We start from the raw sequence: 23839 nt of genomic DNA, 5'->3' as shown, positions 1-23839 counted from the left end.
TTTGCTAATGCCGTACTGGTGATTGTATAGGGTAATAAGCACCCTGAAAAACCAGTTGAAGTGTAAATTGCCATAATCTCTATCGAAAGGGACACAGGAATATTTATTAGAATTATGAAGTTATGTCTCCAGTTATTCAGAATCTCCAGTGATTAGTTTATCTTACAGATACATTCATCTATTTGTGAAATGACTCAGGAAGGGTCATTCCAGCACTGCTCGGACTAGCAAAAATTGGAAACAACCTGGCTCCGTGTGAAGAGGGTATCTGTGGGTCTGAGGGACAGTGAGAAAAGGGAAACAGCTTTTCATTGGAAATCCTATTAAATTATTTTTGAACTGTTTGAATGCATACATTAAAGCCTCAGCCAGAGGAACAATCCACTGAGGAGACCAAACCACAAAGGCCTCTGCAGCAGATTCAGTACTGGAAGGCTAGGCCATATGTTCTAACTATCAGGGAGCAGGGAGAACCACTCCGGGTTACTGCACTGGCTTCCTAACTGGCCTTCCTACTAATTTATTCTCAACACAGCAGCCAGAGATTCTTTTTATTTTTATTTTTTAAAATTTATTTATTTATTTTAAATCCAAAGATGTGTATTTGGAAGAGATTCACTGACAATTGTAGCAGAAGTGCCAATTTTTTTTTTGGGCTGCACCTCGAGGATTGTGGGATCTTAGTTCCCTGACCAGGGACTGAACCCAGACCCACAGCAGTGAAAGTGCTGAGTCCTAACCATTGGACAACCAGGGAATTCCCCAGAGATGATGATGATTATTTTAAAAAATATTTATTTATTTTGGCTGCACCAGATCTTAGTTGCAGCACACAGGATCTTCGTTGCGGCACGCGGACTCTTAGTTGCAGCATGCAGGCTTCTTAGTTGCGGCATGCATGCGGGATCTAGTTCCTCAACCAGAGATCAAACCTGGGCCCCCTGCATTGGAAGTGTGGAGTCTTACCCAATGGACCACGAAGGAAGTCCCAGAGATTCTTTTAAAATGTAAGTCAGATTCTCACTCTTCCATTCAAAACCCTACAATTGTTTCCCATCTCGGAACAAATGACAATCATTACAGTGTACTCCACTATTCCTTCCCTGTCCAGTCTCCACTGACACTTTAACCTCATATTCTACAAGCCTCTCCTCCCTCACTCCACTCCAGCAATACTAGGTTCACTCCTGCTTCAGGGTCTTTGCAGCTAAAATTTCTTCTGCCTGAACATCCAATCAGCTTCTTGAGTCATTTCTCAAATGTCAGCTTCCTAACCTATTTTAAATTCACGCAGCAATCCACCCTCAAGCCCACACACCCTTTCTTGTCCCCCGCTTCTTGGCTTTTTCTCCATAGATCTTAAGCATCTTTTTTTTGGCCACACTACACAGCTTGCGGGATCCTAGTTCCCCGACCAGGGACTGAACCAGGGCCCCTGCAGTGAAAGCGCCGAGGCCTAACCACTAGACCATCAGGGAATTCCCTTAAGCATCTTCTTAACATACTTTATATAAATTTTACTCATTTCTCTCCTCCCAGAATACAAGCTCCAAGGTTTATTTTGTTCACTGTTGCTTACCCTGCAAATGAACTATACCTCTTCTACATAAGGGCTCAATAAAGATTTGTTGAATAAATAATTTCCCCTTTTCCACAGAAAATCAGTAAAACTAAAAACAAAAGACTAGGGGTAGCAAGGGATGATTGATTGTTAGCATGACTGAGGGCTTTCATTATAAGCCTTTGTGAGGCATTTAGATTAAAACACATGCATACACATCTCTTACCAAAATAATTAAACGTTTTAAAAATAAAAGCGGTATTAGATATATTTAGAAAGTAGAATTTGGGACTTCCCAGGGGCTTCCAATGCAAGGGACACAGGTTTGATCCCTGGTCGGGGAACTAAGCCCATGCGCCACAACTACTGAGCCCGCACACTCTGAAGCCTGTGTGCTACAACTAGGAAGAAGCCTGCGCGCCACAATGAAAGATCCCGTGTGCCACAATTAAGACCTGACGCAGCCAAAAATAAATAAATAAAATAAAATAAAAGTTAAAAAAAAAGAATTGATAGAAGTTGGTAACAGGCATGAAGCTGGTGCAGAACTGAAGATAAATGGAGTGTCAAAGGTGACTTCCACATTTCCAGCACAGTCGGGTTAGTAGATGGTGTTGCTACCTACTGGATCAAGAACATGGAAGAAAAGCAGAGGGAAGATCATCACTTCAGTTTGGGGAACGTTACATTTGAGAGGCTACTATAAGACCTTCAAGCACAGGTATCAAGAAGTCAGATCCAGGGACTTCCCTGGCGGTCCAGTGGTTAGGACTCAGCGCTTTCACTGCTGTGGCCCCAGGTTCAATCCCTGGTCGGGGAACTAAGATTCTGCAAGCCTTGCGGCTTGGCCAAAGGAAAAGTCAGATCCAGACTCAGAAAAGATCTGTGCTAGATAAGTGAATGTGAGAATAACTCCAGGTAGTTAAGGCCAGAGAGAGTATGCAGCTTAAAAAGAGGGTGGAAAAAAAAAAAGCAAACTTATCTGGCAGGAGAGATAACAAGATCACAAAGCTGGTTTTCCCAGGGTGAGGCTTTTCCAGATGTGCTGACCCCTGTGATTTCCCCAAATGTGGGAAACTCCACTGCATAATTTGTGGTAGTGTTGTGTGTGGGGAGCAGCGGGGAGAAGAGAAAAAAGCTAAAGTTGAACCCTGAGGAACACTGTTATTTCAAAATGGGGTGACTGAAGAAGCAGAATTAGGCAGACCGAGGAGCAGTAGCTAGAGAGGGTGGGAGGAAAAGCAGATGAGTATCGCAGCCAGGAGGACCAGAGTATTTTCAGAAGGGAGAGGTAGACTGTATGGAATGCTTCTGTAAAACAAGTAAGAGAGGAAAACTTTGAAAGGCTCACTGGAGATCATTAGTGACCTTACCAAGAACTGTTTTAGTGGTGTATGAAGTAGAACAAGTGGGTTAAGAAGTGAAAGGGAGATCAGGCATCTAGATAGTTCAAGAGCTAAGGAGGAACTGGTAGGATGTAGGGTTCAAGGATAATTTTCTTAAAAAAGAAGTCTGTAACATAATAAATGCTACATAGTTACAATTATAGGCATACTTCATTTTATTGTGCTTTGCAGATATTACTTTTACAAATGGGAAGTTCTGTGGCAACCCTGCATCAAGCAAGTCTATCGGCACCATTTTCCCAACAGCATTATTTTAAAATAAAGGTACAGGGCTTCCCTGGTGGCGCAGTGGTTGGGAATCTGCCTGCTAATGCAGGGGACACAGGTTTGAGCCCTGGTCTGGGAAGATCCCACGTGCCGCGGAGCAACTAGGCCCGTGAGCCACAACTGCTGAGCCTGCGCGTCTGGAGCTTGTGCTCCGCAACAAGAGAGGCTGCGATAGTGAGAGGCCCGCGCACCGCGATGAAGAGTGGCCCCCACTCGCTGCAACTAGAGAAAGCCCTCGCACAGAAATGAAGACCCAACACAGCCATAAATTAATTAATTAATTAATTAATTTTAAAAAAAGGTACATACATTGTTTTTTAGGCATAATGCTATATTATTGCACATTTAATAGACAAACGTACAGTGTAAATCTAACTTTATATATACTAGGAAAGAAAAAAATTCGTGTGACTCACTTTATTGTGATATTTGCTTTACTGGGGTCTGGATCTAAACCCGCAATATCTCCAAGTTACGTCTGTATATATAAATATATGAATACTAACACATTAATATGCTATATAATATGCTAGCATTATAATTAAATGTGAATGGAAAGGATCCTTTATCAAGGAAGAAGTTGAAGACACAAAGAGGTAATTCAGTAATGGGAATGGTGGGAGTTAGGGAGCCAGAGCACAAGCAGTTTTTTGATACGTGGTCTTTTCTCTGTTTTTAAAGGACAGCCAGGAAAAGGCTGGATGCATATGTTAGAGAGTGTGGTAATTGCCTGAGGCAGTTTCCATCCAATGTCTTCTAGTTCTCTTTGAAATGGATAGCAGGGCCATTTGCTGACTACAGAGAGGTGATTACAGAAAAGTACTAAGTTTTGCTGGCAATGTTGAGGGCCAGGAGAGAGCAGTAATCAGATTTAGAGTGGTACTAATGTAGTCAATTGTGATTCTCTCCTGCAGGACACAACCCTCTGAGTGAATACTGACCATGTGGATGGTTGGATGCTTTCAGGGTTGAAGTTTCTCTAGGCAAGAGCACAAAAAGCTCAAAGGAGGAGCAAGGGAGTTTAAGGTTATTTGTAAGATAATGATAGTTCAAGGAGTCTAGGCTGGTTGGAGATGGTGGTAGGGAAAGTAGAAGAAAGATGGAAGCTAACGAATCCAAAGTAGAAAGATTCCTGACCTGGAGATCTGCACCAAGCTAAAAGCAGTTACTGAGCAAAGGAGTGGTTAGGTCACTCTATGTGTGTATGTACTTATTTATTATTTCTTGAGCAAGCCAGTTGGGAGATCAAAGTGTAGGGTGTCTAGATCCATGATTCAGAGATGATGCAGTTGAGGTTGACGGACAAGGTCCAGGTGTGTCTACAGGTTTGGGCAGAAGGAGGTGAGAAGAAAAGGTCAGAGGGAAAGGAACAGGGGCCAGGGTGTAGGATGGGTCCAGGAAAGTTAACACAGCAGGCCTGACTCCTATCCTTTATAAAGACTGCTTACAAGTTTGGCCCTCGGCTGACATCTGGAAACTAGGATTTGAGGAGGGTTTCCATCATTCCCAGAACTGGTAAGAGTGGCTCACTGTGCCTAAACTGTACAGTCAACGTAGTGTATTTGTGCTTTACTTCTGGGAGTCTGGGATTTTAGTATGTGCCACGCAGAAGATAGCTAAATAACCAGACCCCGATCAAAACCCTGGGCCCGTGAGCCACAACTACTGAGCCTGCGCGTCTGGAGCCTGTGCTCCGCAACAGGAGAGGCTGCGACAGTGAGAGGCCCACGCACCGCGATGAAGAGTGGCCCCCGCTCGCCGCAACTAGAGAAAGCCCTCGCACAGAAACGAAGACCCAACACAGCCAAAAATAAATAAATAAAATTAAAAAAAAAAGAAAAATCCTTGGGCCCTCAGTTGCTGATGAGCTTCCCTGGTAGACAACATTCCACACATATTGGAACAATTCTTTGCTGGGGGAATGAAGTACATCCTCTGTGACACCACTTTCAAAGTCCCCTCTGAAAGTCTGAGCCTGGTTTACTCCAGACTTTGCCCATACACCCTTTCCTCAGCTCAATTTTGCTTTGCATCTTTTTGCTGTAAGAATCATAGCCATGAGCATGATTATCTTGGGGACTCCCAACACAGATGGGTAAGCCACACAGATGAAGTCAGATGGAAGGATGGAGGTATAGAGGAAGAGAAAGGAAGGAATAATTTTTTTAAGAAGATGGGAGTAATCAGGTAACCAGGAGAGTGAGAGGATCACATAAGCCTGAACGGAGTTAAGTAGGGGTTTTACCAGAAAGGCAGGGAGCAAGGACACCAAGTCTACATCCTGAACGTAGGTTTGTAGGGCAAGCAATACTCCAGTGCTGCCACTGGGAAGGGTGGTAGGTGGAGCAGCATCCTTAGGGAAAAGGCTGGGCCCACAGAGGAGGATTAACCCTGCATCTGCTTTAACATACACACCTGTGTCTACATCTATAGCACATCAGAGTTTGCTAGTACTTTTTTCTTAGTTACAAATTCCTTGCTGTCGCACACTAGTGGGGAGCAGCACCATAGCTGGGTACTACCATCTTTCACAATATTCCAAGTCCTTAAGAGGTATAAGTCAGTGTTCCTCTTACCTACTCTAACTTCAGCTTCTCTTGTGGAGGAAAAAACTGTGTCAGCATTATTTTAACAGCCAAAAGCTAGAAATGACCCAAATGCGGTATCAACAGCAGAATGGATAAATCGTGGTCTGTTAACACAATGGAATATTACACTGCAACGAAAACGAACGGTCCACAGCCAAATGCAAGAATATGGATGGATCTCACAAACACAATGTTGAGCAAAGAAGCTAAGCACAAAAGCGTATATGCTGTATAATTCCATTTATGTAAAGAACAAACACAAGCAAAAGCAATCTAAGCTGTTAGAAGTCAGGATAGTGGTTACCCTTGAGGGGGTGGGGGCTACTGGAAGGGAGTTTTAAGGGGGCTTCTGGGTACTGTTTACATAGGTAATCATGATATGTGTGCTTTTCTGTGTGCATAATCATACTTTAAAACAAAACAGTGCTACTCAATACACGAAGTGAAAAAAGCAAGTTTCACAATAGTACGTATACTATGAATCTATTTTTGCTGAAAAGCACATGCCTGTACAGAACAATGCCAGGTTGAATATATAGCCAAATAGTGTTACCAATGGTTAGCCCTGAATGGTGGGATGGTAGATTTTCTTTCTTCTTTTATCTATTTTTGAAAACCATCTTCCATACTGCCCATATCCTTTTTACAGTGTATTACTTCTACAAAAATGAAACTATACCTCATTCCTTTGTAAACTGAAATCTGCAAAGCTCCAAAACCCATTCTGGGACAAAAGAAATGCTATTAAACACTGGGGAATGGAGTAAGGGATAACTGTCACCCAACAAACCCATTAAAAGAAATTTACAAAACAATTTCAGCACAAGCAAAATCCTGAACTGCAATGTTGGGATTTGCATTCTCATCAACAATCCTGTGTGAGGCCAGCACCCGAGGATTATAAGGATTAAGTGAGTACCAGGAAAACAGAAGCACACTCCAGACATCTAGTAAACATGTTCCTGTTCTCTGTGCTGGGATGACTGTAAGCCATTCACTGGAATTCATTACAGCCTCGCCTTGGCCCAGGCTTCTCACACTTCCTCAAATTGGCATTCTTGGCTCTCCGCTCTTCCACTCCCAGGCTGCTCTTCAAGTTTAGAGGCAAAGGCAAGACTCTCTGGGCCATGAGCTCCTTGCTGGCCGCTCTCAGTTGTTTCTGTGCACCTAAACTATGAGTCACTCTATGAAAGCCTTATTATTAAACTGAAATGTGCTTTGGCCTCACAGAGCTGCTTTGTTTCTTTATAAACTACAACACAGACACCAGTGCATTTTAAAGCATTTCCCTAAAAATCAACATTATGAACTAGAATCAGATTCAGGTTGATTTTGATATGTTTATGAGCTAAACCTGAAAACATTTTTATCAGTCAGCCAAGTCTGTTAAAATACGAACCGAACTGGAATTTAAAGAACACCCATATAACGGGCACAGCTTGGCACCATCACTGAGAACAGAAACCACATTAGATTCATAGTCTCATCATGTGCTCTTGGAGCCAGATTTCAAACTGTCTCAAAAACCACAAGCTCGCTTTTACTAACCCTGGCTTTGAAGAACAGGATAAAAACTTCTGCGTCACTCCTCCTCAGGAGGGTGGTTTGACCCCAAGAGCAGGGCCTGGGACCTGCATCTTTAGCTTCCCCGTGTACACACTAGCTGACTGGCTGGCTGCTGCTGGCCTCCAAGTCTCTGCTGCTCAAAGCTACACTCTCCCTTACTTCCCTCACCTGACTAGCTCCTATGCCAAGAAGTTGTCCCAGTGTCTCTGTATTGGGAGAAGCTAAGGCAGCCTGCTCTGAGCAAATCCCCATTAAGCACACCCAGATTCAGAGATTAACGGTGCTACTTTACTTCCTTAAGTTTGATTCCGATTGTACTCATACTTGTCTTTTTTTTTTTAATGTTTTTAATTAATTATTTATTTTTTGTCTGTGTTGGATCTTCGTTTCTGTGCGAGGGCTTCCTCTAGCTGCGGCAAGCGGGGGTCACTCTTCATCGCGGTGCGTGGGCCTCTCACTATCGCGGCCTCTCTTATTGTGGAGCACAGGCTCCAGACGCGCAGGCTCAGTAGTTGTGGCTCAGGGGCTTAGTTGCTCCGCGGCATGTGGGATCTTCCCAGACCAGGGCCCGAACCCGTGTCCCCTGCATTGGCAGGCAGATTCTCAACGACTGCGCCAGCAAGGAAGCCCCTTTTTTTAAAAAAATTAATTAATTTTTATTTTTTTGGCTGTGTTGGGTCTTCGTTTCTGTGCGAGGGCTTTCTCTAGCTGCGGCAAGCGGGGGCCACTCTTCATCGCGGTGCGCGGGCCTCTCACTATTGCGGCCTCTCTTGTTGTGGAGCACAGGCTCCAGACGCGCAGGCTCAGTAGCTGTGGCTCACGGGCCTAGTCGCTCCGCAGCATGTGGGATCTTCCCAGACCAGGGCTCGAACCCGTGTCCCCTGCATTGGCAGGCAGATTCTCAACCACTGCGCCACCAGGGAAGCCCTGTCATCTTTTAAAATCACAAAGTAGGTAAACTAAGCAAACTGGTTGACATCTGAGCTCTTCTAAGAGCTCACTCACCTTCATTACTTTATTCTGTGACACTCTCCCCACTGTCACTACTTAAACCAGCTTATAGTCTCTGAATTAATAGGGCAGGGGGATCCTGTAACAATGAATCCAGACATGATTAGATGTGAGCTATTACCACAGGGCTGTGCAGAAAGAGTAGCTTTTCTTTCAGGCAGACAACCCATGGAGACAGGGACAAAAGCCATGTAAAATTGAGACACAGAAACAACCAACACACACTCATTTCCTATGTGCTAGGAACGGAGCCTCGGTACTCAAAGCAGCCTAACCCTAGAGGAAACAAGTCTCAATTTTCCTGTTTCCCCTTAGATTCTGTCCTGCAGAAATGCTCCCCTGTTCCATTTAGTTCTTTCCCACTCTTCATGCTGGAGTCACAACTTAGATATACTGAATTTGGAAGGACAGAGAAATGATAAAATAGTTCTACATGGAAACATCACCAAGGCCCTTACAAGGAGGGGGACTAGATTAGTTGAGTCAGCTGTGATGTTTTAAAATTGGCTTTCTAAACCTGGCTGATCAGAACTACCTGTGGGACTTAGGCAGATTCCCCGGTTTCACTGCAGAACTTCAGAATCAGACTCTCCAAGTGCGGGGCATGGGAATTTGTACTTAAAAAAAATGCTCCTCAGGTGATTCTGGTATGAGATTTATGAACTACTGACAGAGAACAGGATGAAATGGTAATTCCTATGTGATAATGAGTTTCCAAAATGTTGACAGTACTCCTGCAAGTAAAGTCCTTTTCCTTTTATATACCATGTAAAGATTCTTTAGTAAAGTTTTATTAAAAATTTTGGGGGAAAAATTAATTCCCCACTCATTGTCTTTCCATGTAGAGGGACTTTAGTCAGTATTTCTCAAAGTGGAAGGGTCACTGCTGCACTTTGGGCTGGATAATCAATTATGGCACCGTCTAGCATAGCACAGAACATTTACCATCCTGGCCCTTACTCTTAAATGCCAGTGGTGGTCCCGAGTCATTGTGATAACCAAAACACCTGCTTTCTCATTCCTAAATGCTCCCCGAATGTCAGTTCACTCCTGATTAAGATCCATTGAGCTGAATTAACATTCCTGACCACTCTCCCTACCCCTCACATTAAGTCGTGCTTTTGGAAGGAGAAATGGTCTATCCAAAGACAAGTTTCAGCGGAATCAGCCCTTCCCTTTTTCGCCTTTTGCACCTGCTTGCCCACAGAGGGTGCATTCTAGCCTAAGGTTTCCAGCTTGGCCTGTGCCTGGTTGGCTTAGTCTCCACACATCATGGATTGTAACTCAGGAGCTGTCTGTACTCTAGGAGGGGGAGAAAGGGCTTCCAGCTTTAAACACAACACTGTATAAATCCTAGGAAAACAAATTAATTTAGCTATTTTAGGGAATATAAACATGACCATAATTCCATTCTTACATGTTAAAGATGCCCTTCACTATACTTCTTTCTACTGTAAGAAAATATTAGTGTTTAAAGAGAAAGAACTTTGACGAACATTTTTTATTGAACAGTTTTATTCTGTCTTAGAATGAAAACCTTTTTAATATTGTAAGGTGCACTGCAGGTATGTCATGCTGCCGGTTATTACTGGGGTACCAAATGCCCTAGTCAATGACCAAGAGGGCTTGGAAAATGCATGAATTCATACTTTCAGAGCATGTAGAACTGGTATTTACAGTTTTTTTTTTTTTTTTCAAACCAGCCCAGGACATCTCAAATAGTCTACACAGGCATTGCCATAGCACTTGCTTTGATGTTCAGAATGCCTCAGAAATGTGTTCAATGCCATGATTTGTGGGTCCTCCAAAAGATTTTGTTGTTAAAATGCAAGCAAACAGTATTAAACAATATTATCTAAACTATGGCTGCCAAGTACTGGACCTTAATAATGAAACCAAATTACAAAACATTTTCTTGTAGAGCTACACAAAAGATATAAAATTAAAATTAAAATAAAAAATCTCAACCACCTTTATATACTCCAATTCTCCTACAGTGCAGTTTTCCATATCTTTATCACTACTGAATATTTTAAGGAGAAAGTTAACAAAAATCAAAATAGATAAAAGTATTTAAACTTTGGATCCCTTTATTCCACGGCCTTCATAAAAACACGAAGTGGCCAGATTTTTTTTTCCACTATAGCTTAAAATATCAAAAAGATTTACTAATAATTTTAGCAATGAACTCTATACTGAGTCATTTGTGGGTCACAGGCCTAAGGACCAGTGTTATGATATCTTATAGGTTGCCAAAATAATTTCTAACACTCTGAATCCTCTTGAAATATAATGGAAAGAGTCAAGGTATCACAACAAAATTCCAGGCATATCAGGAAGAACAGGTTAATTGACACCTAGTTTTATTGTCTTAAAAAAGGGGGGGGGTTACTTATTTGAAAATACAGCTAAGTACATTCTTATCTATGATTATTTACATTTGTATACTGAAAATATCTATTATGTGGATAAATCCTGTGATATGCCATTTGCTACAAAATAAAGTTCTTACAATGAGCATAAGTAATTTACCCTTTTTAGATAATGAAAGAATGTATCAAATCTTCATTTACGTTCCAAACATTTAAAAAAAAAATCAAAATCAACAATCTTAAGCCTGAAAAGCTATGAAAAAAAGACCCACCCATACCTCTGCTCCTCAGCACATCAACTTCTGCAAGGACACAGTATGTTTGCTGACTTTAAAATGTTTATTCTTTAAAAAATTAGTTGCTTTTTATACAGCTATACAAAGTTCTTAATGTTTCTTTGGCAATGGAATATAATGGAATTTTACAACTATATAAAAAAGTTACCTTTGCCTAAGAAACAGTATTTACTGTGTGTACATAGTTGACTGACAAAATTCTCTACCATCCAGCACCCTAATTGACGAAGTAAGCTACCTCAGAAGGGTTATTACAGGATTTCCAAAAAAAGAAAGAAAGAAAGAAAGAAAAAGAAAGATATAGACAGACACACAGACACATAGACACACAGACCCTTCCTTCTGTGGCTCAAAACAGTATCACGGCCCTATCTGCAGGCAACTCACAGTAATTGCCAAATACAATTTAGTGATAAGAAAAATCCTTTTAGTGATGAAAAAATACTTGTAAGTTCCACTGGAGTACTGCTTTAGTTTAACTATACATAAGAAATTACTTAACCTTCTGCTATTCCAAATATATTTAATGCTCATTTATTAAGATGAGCCTTCCCTCCCACCCCCAAAATTAACTGTATTGTATCTTTGAAATTAAGCAGAAAAACAAACAAACAAACAAACAAAAACCCAGTGCTGGTGACAAATATACAGCAAATTCACTTTTTCATTCTTCTCAAAGACTGAAACCAATTCTCAGGACCACGAAGAGCTAAAAATCCATCTATTTTCAAAGACTTGTTTGCAGACTATGCAGCAACTTTGTTGTCTTTCTAAAAAGGAAAAAAAAAATTAGCTCATGTTTCAAACTATTGGGGTTTATTAATAAGTATTTCTTTTAAATTTGCTTTAAGTATATTTTTCATAACCTTTAAATATATCCTCCTCTTACTTTCATGTATAAATTCGTTTCACTGATTTCCAGGAAACACTTTTTATAACTTACACACCCAGCAGTAGCTCATTATTTGTTAACTGTATTTTCCAGTTAGTAGAGGTTAAAGCAGTGGTGCTGTGGGCTTGTCCTAGCAAGAAGGCCCCCTGCTAAGATACAGGCACACCCTACTACCTTTGGTGCTGTCCTAATAATTAAAAAAAAAAATTAAGCCTTCAACATAGTAGTCAAACTCATCAAATACAACTGACAACATATTTTGGAAGAAGATAAATAAAATTCCCGAGTCTTTGATATCTTTACTAAGCAATAAAATATCCAGGCGGTAAAATAACATTTCTCTTCTCCAGTTTCATGTCAGGAGAAAGCAATGATTTGGAAATTCATTTCAAAAGGACAACATTTAAATCTGAAATAAGTTCTGAAAATCAGAGCGCTGCCTGGGAAATGTTTTTAAAGGCAACCAGGGAGAAAGCAATAAAAATCTCAAGGAGCCTCTAGCTTTCCAGTGAGATTAATCCTAAACCAAATGACTATACACAGAGCCAAGGGCTTCTTTTTTCCTCAGGACTAGTTGCTACCACGTACCTGATTTTTACTGCTGATTCTCACCCTGCCTGTTAGATATACACACTGCCTATGTTAAAAACTTAATTTTATCTGCGTATACAACACCAAACCATTTGTACAATGTTATTAAATTAGAATACAAATGGCATGGTATAAGTTGACGCAGAAAGAAATAAGCTGAAGATGATCCTGATGTCTGTCCCCCACCAATGCCAACCTTCACATGCCCTGTTTTGTTTTGTTTTTTTTTTTTACCTTTCAGAAAGCTGTATGATCAATCCAGACCTTTTAGGGTTCAAAAGCTGTGATTTTCTGAAAGGTAAAAAAAGAAAGCGAGAAAGAAAGGGAAAGAGGGAGGGAAAAGGGAGAAGGAGATAGAGAAGTAGCAGGAAGGAAAGGAGAAAATAAAAGGGGAAAGGGAGAGAGACAGTACCATGCTGAGTCATTTCAGATACCTTGTCATCTCTGAACCCTCTCTGAGGAAACACAGACTCAAATGAAAGGCAACCTGTCTCACCCACCATGGCGGCTTAACCTCCTTAGAAGCAGCATATAAAATAGGAGTGGGCCACTCTCTCATTTATCCCCAGCCTGATCTCCCAGCCCCCAAAAAAGAAAGAAAAGAAAAAGCACCATAGGACCAAACTCACCACAAGTTTATGTTTCTAACATTATCCTTAAGGAAAACTCAGAAGCCAAAGAGTAAATTTTGGCTAAGCTTATACCTAGATCAAGAGAGTTAACTCCTCTGGGTCCTTGGTTTCCTAACTATCTATTGGAGTAGGGTGGGAGAGAAGTTCTAGTTTGACTGATATTTCTAAGGAGTTCTAAAAAAATATATATGATCCTATCTTTACCCATGTTTTCATTAAACAACCAGATCTGCTTATAATGTTCATGTCAGTGGAGCATAAAGCACAAAGCTAACCCATTACATGAAGGCTGCTGCAAATGCCACTGTACTTCATCTCTGAGAAGAAGTATTAGATGCTTCAGAAGCAAGTATAATCTTTGAAGGTAAATTTCCTTTATGTAATAGTGGTCCATCACTACTTCCACCTTTAAAGGCGCCAGATGCTATGATTTAGAAGGAACAGGCTGCTGAGAAGGTCCGGGATCTAGTGGCAGACAGAAGGATCATTCAACTTTGGAATGGACAATCAATGGCTAGCCACACTGATGGACCTTCAGCCTCACTGAAGTAACTTATTCCTAATCAACATGCTAAGTACTTACTTCAAGCCCACTATGGCTCCATGCTGAGATAGGTGTTCTGGTGGAAAGAAAAGTAAAATACATATTCACTAATGCCAAGAGGCTCCCATCTAGTTGGCGATGCAGAACAAAACAAAACACATGAAATAGGGAATATAAGTATATGTAAAATGTGTGGTGATGAAAGCAGATACCACAGGAAGTCAGAAAAGGAAGAAATCAGTGGAGGAAGGAAGAGAAGTTTCTAAGGATAGAGCAAACCTTCGGCAAGATTGAAACGAAGCCCCTGTCTTTCAGCTATGTCTGTCTTCCCACTGGATTATAAATTTCAAGAAGGCTGGGACTGCATGTGTTTTGTTACCACCAATGTCCAGCATAGAGCTTGGCATATACGAAGAATTCAATATATTTGGTCAATGAATGAAGTCAGAGTTGGAATCAAGCAGTGTGTATAAAGAAATGACCATGAGTCAACTGCTTGAATCAGATAGGTTAAAGGGTAATAATAAATGAGGCTGGATATATCCAGTGGGACCCTTTCAGAGTAAAACGAGCAGGCAGTGCAATGTCACATTAGAACTTTCTAGCCATCAGCCTGAGGTCTAGTGAATCTATCACTCCTTGAAACACCCAAGCATAGGTTGAACTATCTGTCAGGGATACACTAGTGTGGATAAAGCCTCATGCAGACAACCTCTACAATGCATTCTAATTCTACAATATATATGATAGGAGTTTTAACTAAAGGCTCAAAATGGCTGAACAGTGAGACACGGCCTCAAAACGAAGGTTTGCATTAATAAGTGCATATTCTATGCACACAGTGGTTATTCAAAGGTTTACTGATGACTGCTCAGATAAAGGGAATTAATGGTCCAGTCTTAGACAACATGACAGCTAATTTTTTCAAATATATGAAAAATCATCATGAAGAAGAGTATATATATTCTGTGTATAGACAAGGGTAGAGTTAAACTAATAAGTTTAGAAGATAGAGGGAAAAAGATTTTTGTTCAAATTCTGTGTGTGTCTGTGAAATCCTAATAATTAGAGCACCCTTGGGGTGGGATGGATGCTCTTAGAAAGAGTAATAAGTTCCCAGCCTTCATAAAGGACACCAACAGAAGAGGTTTTTGGTTTGGCCAGGAGGTCACAACTCTCAGATGCTTTCCAACTCTGAGACTTTAATGGTCTTTAAAAGGTGTATCTGAAATAAAACTGTGCAAAACTGAGGGCCAGAAAGGTTTAACAACTCAACTGAGGTCATACTAGCAAAAATTACTAAAATTCTCATCAGGATCAAGGTCTAATTTAAACGTACTTTTTCTCAAACCAAGCTGACTCAATGTGGTCTTCAACAGGAGTTGCCATAGGTTCTTCAACAGGTAGCTGATATGCCTGAAGTGAGGTAAAGAGAAACTGAAGGTCTAAAGACCAATCAGTGGGTTATTATGGTAGTTGGCAGAAACGCCTCAAAGGAATGAACGTGGTGATGTGGAAATGGCCCATGATCATGGATACCTCCACAGCCTGGGAGACAAAAAGAACACCAAACTGAGATGATGGGAAAGTGAGAAGATGATGAGGACATTCTGAGGAAGGTTAAGTTGATCACAGGACACAATGCAAGTAAATATAGAAAAATATAAGTGAAAGCATACAGGGTCCAAGTTGAAAAACCGATTAGAAGCTATGAATAGACAAGCTCAGAAATGGGAGAGGGAAATTGCTGCAGGAGAGGAGAGAGGGAGAGCTCAAGCCTATGCTAGAGTGCAAACATGAACACAATGGAGCAAACTGAACATTGCAGGCAGAAGGAATGGGTAAAAAGGTCGTGAGATAGGAATAAGCTTGGCACTAAACAAGAGCAAGAAGACCCACATATCTGTAGCAGAATGAATGAAGAAAAGGGCAGTCCCACTGGCAGCAAGATCTAGAGCAAGTACTAGACCTCTCATCTGGAGAAACAGGCAGATCATGAAGCACCTTATAGGCTGTGTTGAGGAACATACGTTATTTTTATAAAGAGAAAAATAACAAAAGTGTTAAAAAATCAAAAAGCAGGAAGAAAGACTCCAAGTTGGGTGGGCAGTTATCAGTGTCAAATATTGCAGAGTAGTTAAGGGCAAATATTTGTGAAAAGGCTACTGAATTCTGTAAGCAAAGGTCACTGGCAACCTCAAGAGGAGTAACAGTGGCAAGGAAGAGGAGTTCTGTAGTTCCTAAGACACAGTCCCCTAGCTGGAATGGCCATTTTGCAAGTTAGAAGTGCTGAAGCTACATCAGGCTGCATCTACCATGGCTGGATATCCTGAGCTAATGACTTGAGGCTAATTTTCAGCAGCCTTGGCTGTGATGACACAATATCAAAGGCATCAAAATTAACAGAACAGATCCAAAAGCCACTAACAATGACCCTTCAAGAAGGATCTCAACAATGACCAGTTTTAAATATTGAATAATGAAATTCCTGCTAGTAGGTCTTTTTGTTGCTTTTCCTTTTCTTTTTATTTTTTTAATAATTTTTAAAAAAAATTTATTTTTGGCTGCTTTGGGTCTTTGTTGCTGTGCGCGGGCTTTCTCTAGTCGCAGCAAGCAGGGTCTACTCTGTTGCGGTGCGCGGGCTTCTCATTGCGGTGGTTTCTCTTGCTGCAGAGCAGGGCTCTAGGGTGTGTGGGCTTCAGTAGTTGTGGCGTGCAGGCTTAGTAGCTGTGGCTCACGGGCTTCAGCAGTTGTGGCACACAGGCTCAGTAGTTGTGGCACACGGGCTTAGTTGCTCCGCAGCATGTGGGATCTTCCCGGACCAGGGCTCGAACCCATGTCCCCTGCGCTGGCAAGTGGATTCTTAATCACTGCGCCACCAGGGAAGTCCCGGTCTTTTTGTCTCTAGCTGCCCTATGTAATTCCTAGTAGACTTCTTTATGATGGGATTTTGATCGTTTCTTTGATTATATACCTTCCTCTCCACTATCCCTAAAATTGATGACTAGGATAGTAACACTGACTTAAAGACCCCTTTAAATATGTTCTTCCTAGATTCTCTTGGTATTGAAGCATACTTTGTAATATGAAATAAAGGTGATACAATATGGCTCTTTTTTGCACTGTATAATATCTTTTAGTGATCCCCTGTGCCTCCAACAACAACAACAAAATTTTTTTAAGGAAAAGAAATTAATCCTAAGTCAGTCTCTTAATAGATTTTTGGAAGAAATTTTACCAGTCCATGAAATCTGAAACCATGGTTCTATAACAGAAAGATAAAAAAGAATATCACATTTCTATCTCTTTACTTCTTCTAACTGAAAAGAAAATAGTTAAAAAAGAATTAGATTCATTAACCAATAAGTTACTGCTCCTTAAAATTATATAAATATCCTAATCAGGTACATCCTCCACTGAAAAGTCAAATGGAAGTTATACAAATGCCCTAAAAATATTCAGCTCAAATAGATAAAAGTTTAAAACATTTTGAATTTCATACAACTGCAAGCCAACCCCAAAGCACGTAATAATACTTACCCTATATTCGAAATCTGCAAACTCCCTGCCCCCACGACCTCCTCTGAATCCACCACGAAATCCTCGAGGAGTGGCAAAGTTACCACCTCGGCCACTACCACGTCCTCGGCCACCACGGAAACCAAGACCTCCCCTGCCTCTGTACCCTCCACGGCCACGGTTTGGACGAAGTGGGATTCCAAATGTTTCTGCATTTAATCTTCTTTCTTCAGCCCAGGTTGGTCTCCGTTCTCTATTATGAGAACAAATAATCTTTAGTGTATCAAGTTTTAAAGAACATTTTCCAGCAAAACTATGCAGCACTGATTCCCAAATTAAGGCTAAGTAATTCCTAACAATCAAATAAAAATAAGCACCTTATCTAAGTCATCACAAGCTGTCCATGGCAATATGTTCCTATAATTCATGTGAAAATATGACTGGTATTAAGCTTCTTGCAAAAGCAGTTGATAATACAAAGAAACTGACAACAGCCCCAATAAATGGGATTGGCAATTGACTCTACCCTCCAATCAGCCCCAAAGGAAGAAAGGGCAAAACCAGGAAAGGAAACCCTGTCTCAGGATGTGAGGAGATGGAGGATAGATCCCTGAGTTCCTAGTATGCTCCTGGCCCAACCTCTGAACCTGACGTCTGAAGCGTCTGAATTGCTGCTGCTGGCCCACAGCCCAATCAGAGGATTCAGAAGCATCCCCATCCACGTTTAAAGTGAAGTAGAAAACTGCCACAAGGTGGCACCAAACTACAGCCAGGAGGACAATTAGGATCAGGCAGCAGAAACCCTGGAACTCCTAGGTTGTTATGTTGGATCCTTTAATTAACCAGTTTTCTGGATCCACATTTACTGCAATATAGCAGAGTGTTACTGTATCAGCAAACTTCATCTGAACTACATTGTAGAGGGGTAAAGTAAAAGGTGTTTAGATGTTAGATGAATGCCTCTATTTTTAATTACTAATTTTCAAATGTGAATGCATCCCCAAACAAAAGTATATGATTATTTATTTTTCTCAAAGAGTAATATCATTTAAAATTTTAGTATAAATTATTTTATTTTAGCAAAATAAAACATTAAACAATTGTAGTCATTAGATTTTTTTTTTTTTTTTTTGGCCACACCATGCAGCATATGGGATCTTGGTTCCCTGACCAGGGATTGACCCCGTGCCCCCTGCATTGGAAGTGTGGATTTTTAACCACTGGACTGCCAGGGCAGTCCCTAGATATTTTTAAATATTCATTAAACTTTGTGAATTTATAAGAAATCATTTCACACTTCAACCTCCTAAGAGCATAAGAGCAGCTTAAAAGACTGTACCTATTATCATCACAAGAAATATTATCAAAGAAAGATTTAGTTTTGTCATAATAGCAGTTAGGTCCAAGTGGATCTTCTTCATCTGCATTTCCTTCACTGTTTTGGGTATCAACTCCTGAGTCTCCTTTATCTTCACCATTTACAGGCTTCTCCTGTTTCTCAAGTTTATCTTCTAATGAAAAACAAGCACATACCATAAAAGTCAAGACTTGTACTAAACATCCATAATTCACAAGTCAAATAAGAGTATTTTTTGAATAGAAAAATAAAAACTCACCTTTCAATTTAAGTTTATTATGAAATTCTCTGTCGATTTCCTCCTTGTTAAATTGTGCATTTGCACTTTCAAAGTCAAAGTCTTTCTCAAATTTCATTGGACCATCTCGTCGAATACCAAATCTTCCCCTGCCACCTCGATGACCCCCACGCCCTCTCCTTGGAGCAGAAGGAGCACCTGGAACTATGTTAATAAAGAAAGAACAAGCTGGTTTAGAGCAGAAGTTATTATTGTGGTCTTTATGGTCAACAAGAGAAATGCTTACAAGTCTCTATACACATGACTATATTTGTATTTTTTAATATAAAAAAGAGATGAAGTTTCACAAACATTTAATACATAAGACTGAGAAGAGCACATATAAAATTTATAAACATGAAATTTATAAATGGCACACATGAAATTTATATCTATGGGGTTTAGGCTCATACATGCTGCTGATACAGTATACAGCCAAACAATTTGGGAGACTTCTGTACTAAATTACTTTGTTCTGCTTATATCCCTAATACCTACAAAATGTCAAATATATATTGGGTTTTCTCATAATTTAGGGAGACTTTTATGGAAAGGATCATAGAAATCAAGATGTATAGTGAGAAAAATAGATGAACATTTATCAGCACAAACTGCAAGATAACACAAAAGACAAGAAGTACATGGTCTCGGACTTCCCTGGTGGTGCAGTGGTTAAGAATCCACCTGCCAGTGCAGGGGACACGGGTGCGATCCCTGGTCCGGGAAGATCCCACATGCCGTGGAGCAACCAAGCCCGTGCGCCACAACTACTGAGCCTGTGTCTAGAGTCCGCGTGCCACAACTACTGAAGCCCGCACGCCTAGAGCCTGTGCTCCACAACAAGAGAAGCCACTGCAATGAGAAGCCCATGAACCGCAATGAAGAGCAGCCCCCGCTCACCACAACTAGAGAAAGCCCCCGTGCAGCAACGAAGACCCAACGCAGCCAAAAATAAATAAATAAATAAATTTATATATTTTTTTAAAAAGAAAAGTACATGGTCTCAACCACTCCAACCACTTCTTGCTTCAACTTTACTGTCTCCCTCTAAATGGCTCCGTATTTTTCAAGTCTTCCTGTATCTATTTTTTCTCTACCATTTAATACAATAACAAGATTTATGAGGTATGATAAAGCAATACCAAAGTAGCATAAATTATAGTGAAAACTTGAGAACCCAAATATCCAACACAAGAGGAACAGTTAAGAAGAAAAAAAATTAATATGGAATAGTATTTGATGTCAGTTAACAGAAAAATATAGAGCACAAAGCACTATGAATTCAATGATTATAATTATGTGAAACGTTTAACATATACTGACAAAGATCAGAAGTGACTACAGAGTAATAGACAGGTTTGTGCTCACTCTTCATTAAAATTTGGCAAATTGTCTAAGTTTGAGAAAACAAACCACAAAAACCCACAGCAGTATATCCAGACACTTAAATCTAGACAAGCAGGATGTTTAAATATTCAACTCTACTACTGAAAATGTCCTGGCCATAAGCCAGAAAGTACAGCACAGTATTTCTGTCTTAAATTTTGAAGGGCAGTGAGAGATACTTTTATTTACTGCTTTACATGATTTATATTTTATTTATTTTTTAAATTGAAGTATAGTTGATTTACAATGTTGTATTAGTTTCTGGTGTACAGCAAAGTGATTCAGATAGATAGACACACACACACACACCACACACACATATACATATATTCTTTTTATATTAAAATATGCAGTGCTTCACGAATTTGCATGTTATCCTTGTGCAGGAGCCATGCTAACCTTCTCTGTATCGTTCCAATTTTAGTATATGTGCTGCCAAAGCGAGCACTACTTCACACGATTTTTGAATGATGGAAGCATGGCAATAATTTTGTCTTGAGAAGAGAGGGGTTCTTTTTCCAAATTAAAAAAAGTGAAACATAGTAAACCAAACCAAAACCTCTGTAATTCTATGGTACACAGCACAAATAAAAATACGTATAGGGAATTCCCTGGCAGTCCAGTGGTTAAGACTTTGCCTTCCAATGTAGGGGGTTCGGGTTCAATCCCTGGTTGGGGAGCTAAGATTCCACATGCCTCACGGCCAAAAAAACCAAGACATAAAACAGAAGCAATATTGTGACAAATTCAATAAAGACTTAAAAAAAAAAAGTCCACATCAAAAAACAACAACAAATAAAAACATAAACATATAAAAATGTACAGAAGAAATAAAGTGTTTATACATTTAAAATTGTATCTAGCTTTCTAAAATTAAATGAAAGATCATCTTCCAATTATTATGTAATTAAGGAGATCACACACTGCTTTTATTTTTTAATTTGGAAGTGTTTATAATTATAATTTATTCTCTGCTAATAAATTTGAATAAAATGGATGGATTTGGGGGAAATGTCATAGATTACAAAACAGACAAAGAAAGTATACAATCATATTAAATCAATAATAATGAAAGAAAGTTAGAGTTCTTGAATAATTACTTCAAAAAAAAAAAAAACGGAGCCCAGAGCTTAATTTTAATGAGAAAACTTCTCAATTTTTAATGTACAGATAATTCCATTCTTTTTTAAAAAATTTATTTTATTGAAGTATAGTTGATTTACAATGCTGTGTTAACTTCTGTTGTACAGCAAAGTGATTCAGTTATATATATTCTTTTTCATATTCTTTTCCATTATGGTATATTACAGGATATTGAATATAGTTCCCGATAATTCCAATCTTTTTTTTCTTTTGGCCATGCCACGCAGCTTGCAGGATTTTAGTTCCCTGATCAGGGATTGAACCCAGGCCGTGGCAGCGAAAGCACTGAGTCCTAACCATTAGGCCACCAGGGAACTCCCAATTCCATTCTTAAAAGCACAGAAAACAATTTTATAATGCTAACATGAAACTGACACAAAAACATAAAAAAATACAAAAGATAGTACAAAAGAGAAAGCCATAAAACAATGTAAATATAAATATAGAAGTCCTACTTGCAGATAACATTCAAGAATATATCAATAGACAACTGCCTACCATCAAGTAGGGTTTATTCCAGACAAGTGATGATTAAAAAAAAAAAAAAAATCTTTTGAAATAATTAGGTTAAAAAAAAATTGAAATAAAAAGTAGAGTGGTCCTGTGTGCCTATCACCGAGCTTCCCCTCCAACAGTAACGTCTTGATTATCTATTGTACATTATCAAAAACCGGGAAAAACCAGGACACTGGCACAATATAATTAACTATACTACATCTCTCATATTCAGATTTCAACAGTTTTGGAGGTTCTCATTTTTTGGTATGTCTTTATGTACAGTTCTATGATATTTTGCTACGTATACAGATCCACAGTACCCCCACCATAAGATAAAGAACTGTTCTGTTACCACAATGAAACTCCCCTGTGCTATTCCTTTATAGTCACCAACCCTTGCTATTCATTTTTTATAGTAATTATGCATCATACATTTCAAATGTTCCCTCTATTGAAAAGCATAGGATAAGGCTTTCAGATCCAAGTAACAACTTACCTATTTGTCTCTTGCTATCATTTCTGAGTTGCTCATTTTCTGGTCTTGAAACCTTGTGAACTTCAGCTATAGAACACATAGAAAGTGACAGTTAACTTAGGACACATAATCAAAAACTTCTGGAAAGTTAGAAATGGAAAAACAAACAAACCCAGAACAAAACCAAAAATCTATATATCCCCACCAACATCACTACTTTGAGTCAAATTTGAAAGACTAAACACTCTATCAAGTTCAGTTTAAACTTTCTAGGATCATTTACATAGAGTAAATGTTTTTAATGAAAGTAAGTTGAATGGAAGATGTTGACCAGTCAATTAAGAAATAGTAAATAGCTAAAGTTCTACCTCGCCTGTGCTCTTGATTCTCTATTGCTTTTTGGCTGGTTGATGGTAAAGGCCTGGTTGATGATACAGGGCTCCTTCTCCCAACAGATGCTGGAGCAGGTAAGTGGGCCGAGGCTGTCTGCACTGCTTGTTCCATGGTTGGGCTTTTTCTCAAAGGGTCTAACTGAGGGCTTGAACGACCTGAAACGTAACCAAAAGATAAGAAACTATCCCTATCCTCTGGGGGTTTCAAAATAACCTAGACCCTAAAAAAAGGTCTAGAGTTTTACTTCTACCAATTCAAATCCTCAGCACAATTTGAATCCGTCCACTCATTAGACCAGAGTTTAAAACTGTTTATCTTTAGTGGGCTGGTCACTTGATCGGTACAAAAAATAAAATAATATAAACCCCAAAACAAACAAACAAAAAAACTCTGGTACAAAATCCCCCAGGAATATTATCAAAGATAATTTAGGCAGGTCAGATGTAGCCTTTCCCCAATAACCACAACCATCAGATTACACCGAGACTTTAGCCATTATTTCTAGAGGCTTTTTTTTTTTTTTTTAAATTGAAGTATAGCTGATTTTTTTAAAAATTTATTTATTTATTTATTTATTTTTGGCTGTGTTGGGTCTTCGTTTCTGTGCAAGGGCTTTCTCCAGTTGTGGCAAGCGGGGTCCACTCTTCATCGCGGTGCGCGGGCCTCCCACCACCGCGGCCTCTCCTGTTGCAGAGCACAGGCTCCAGACGCGCAGGCTCAGCAATTGTGGCTCACGGGCCCAGTTGCTCCGCGGCATGTGGGATCCTCCCAGACCAGGGCTCGAACCCATATCCCCTGCATTGGCAGGCAGATTCCCAACCACTGCGCCACCAGGGAAGCCCAAGGCTTTAACTTTTTTTAAAATTTATTTTTGGCTGCGTTGGGTCTTCCTTGCTGCGCGTGGGCTTTCTCTAGTTGCGGAGAGCGGGGGCTACTCTTCCTTGTGGTGCACGGTCTTCTCATTGCAGTGGCTTCTCTTGCTGCGGAGCACAGGCTCTAGGTGTGCGGGCTTCAGTAGTTGTGGCTCCAGGCTCTAGAGCACAGGCTCCGTAGTCGTGGCGCACG

The 23839-nt window shown here is 40.0% G+C and overlaps 1 protein-coding gene across 11 annotated transcripts in view; it reads right to left on the bottom strand.

Moving 5' to 3' along the window:
* Nucleotides 1-10739: 10739 nt before the first annotated feature.
* Nucleotides 10740-23839, bottom strand: part of LSM14A (LSM14A mRNA processing body assembly factor) — a 53035-nt gene continuing 39935 nt past the window's right edge. The window contains exons 5-13 of one of the 11 annotated variants that reach the window (XM_082366516.1): nucleotides 22750-22929; nucleotides 22403-22468; nucleotides 18862-19044; nucleotides 18585-18756; nucleotides 17267-17498; nucleotides 15066-15171; nucleotides 13766-13802; nucleotides 12785-12841; nucleotides 10740-11837 (exon numbers count right to left, since the gene is read on the bottom strand). In XM_082366516.1, the coding sequence (XP_082222642.1) occupies nucleotides 11795-11837; nucleotides 12785-12841; nucleotides 13766-13802; nucleotides 15066-15171; nucleotides 17267-17498; nucleotides 18585-18756; nucleotides 18862-19044; nucleotides 22403-22468; nucleotides 22750-22929 (1076 nt within the window). In that variant the 3' untranslated portion in view covers nucleotides 10740-11794. The remainder of the gene's footprint in view (nucleotides 11838-12784; nucleotides 12842-13765; nucleotides 13803-15065; nucleotides 15172-17266; nucleotides 17499-18584; nucleotides 18757-18861; nucleotides 19045-22402; nucleotides 22469-22749; nucleotides 22930-23839) is intronic. The other 10 variants (XM_082366522.1, XM_082366524.1, XM_082366519.1 and 7 more) reach the window with 10 other exon arrangements.

This window comes from Balaenoptera borealis (genome assembly GCF_965194805.1).
Source record: "Balaenoptera borealis genome assembly, chromosome: 19".
NCBI lineage: Eukaryota > Metazoa > Chordata > Mammalia > Artiodactyla > Balaenopteridae > Balaenoptera > Balaenoptera borealis.
The sequence above is the reverse complement of the archived record's forward strand: the minus strand, read 5'-3'. Positions and strand labels throughout refer to the sequence as shown.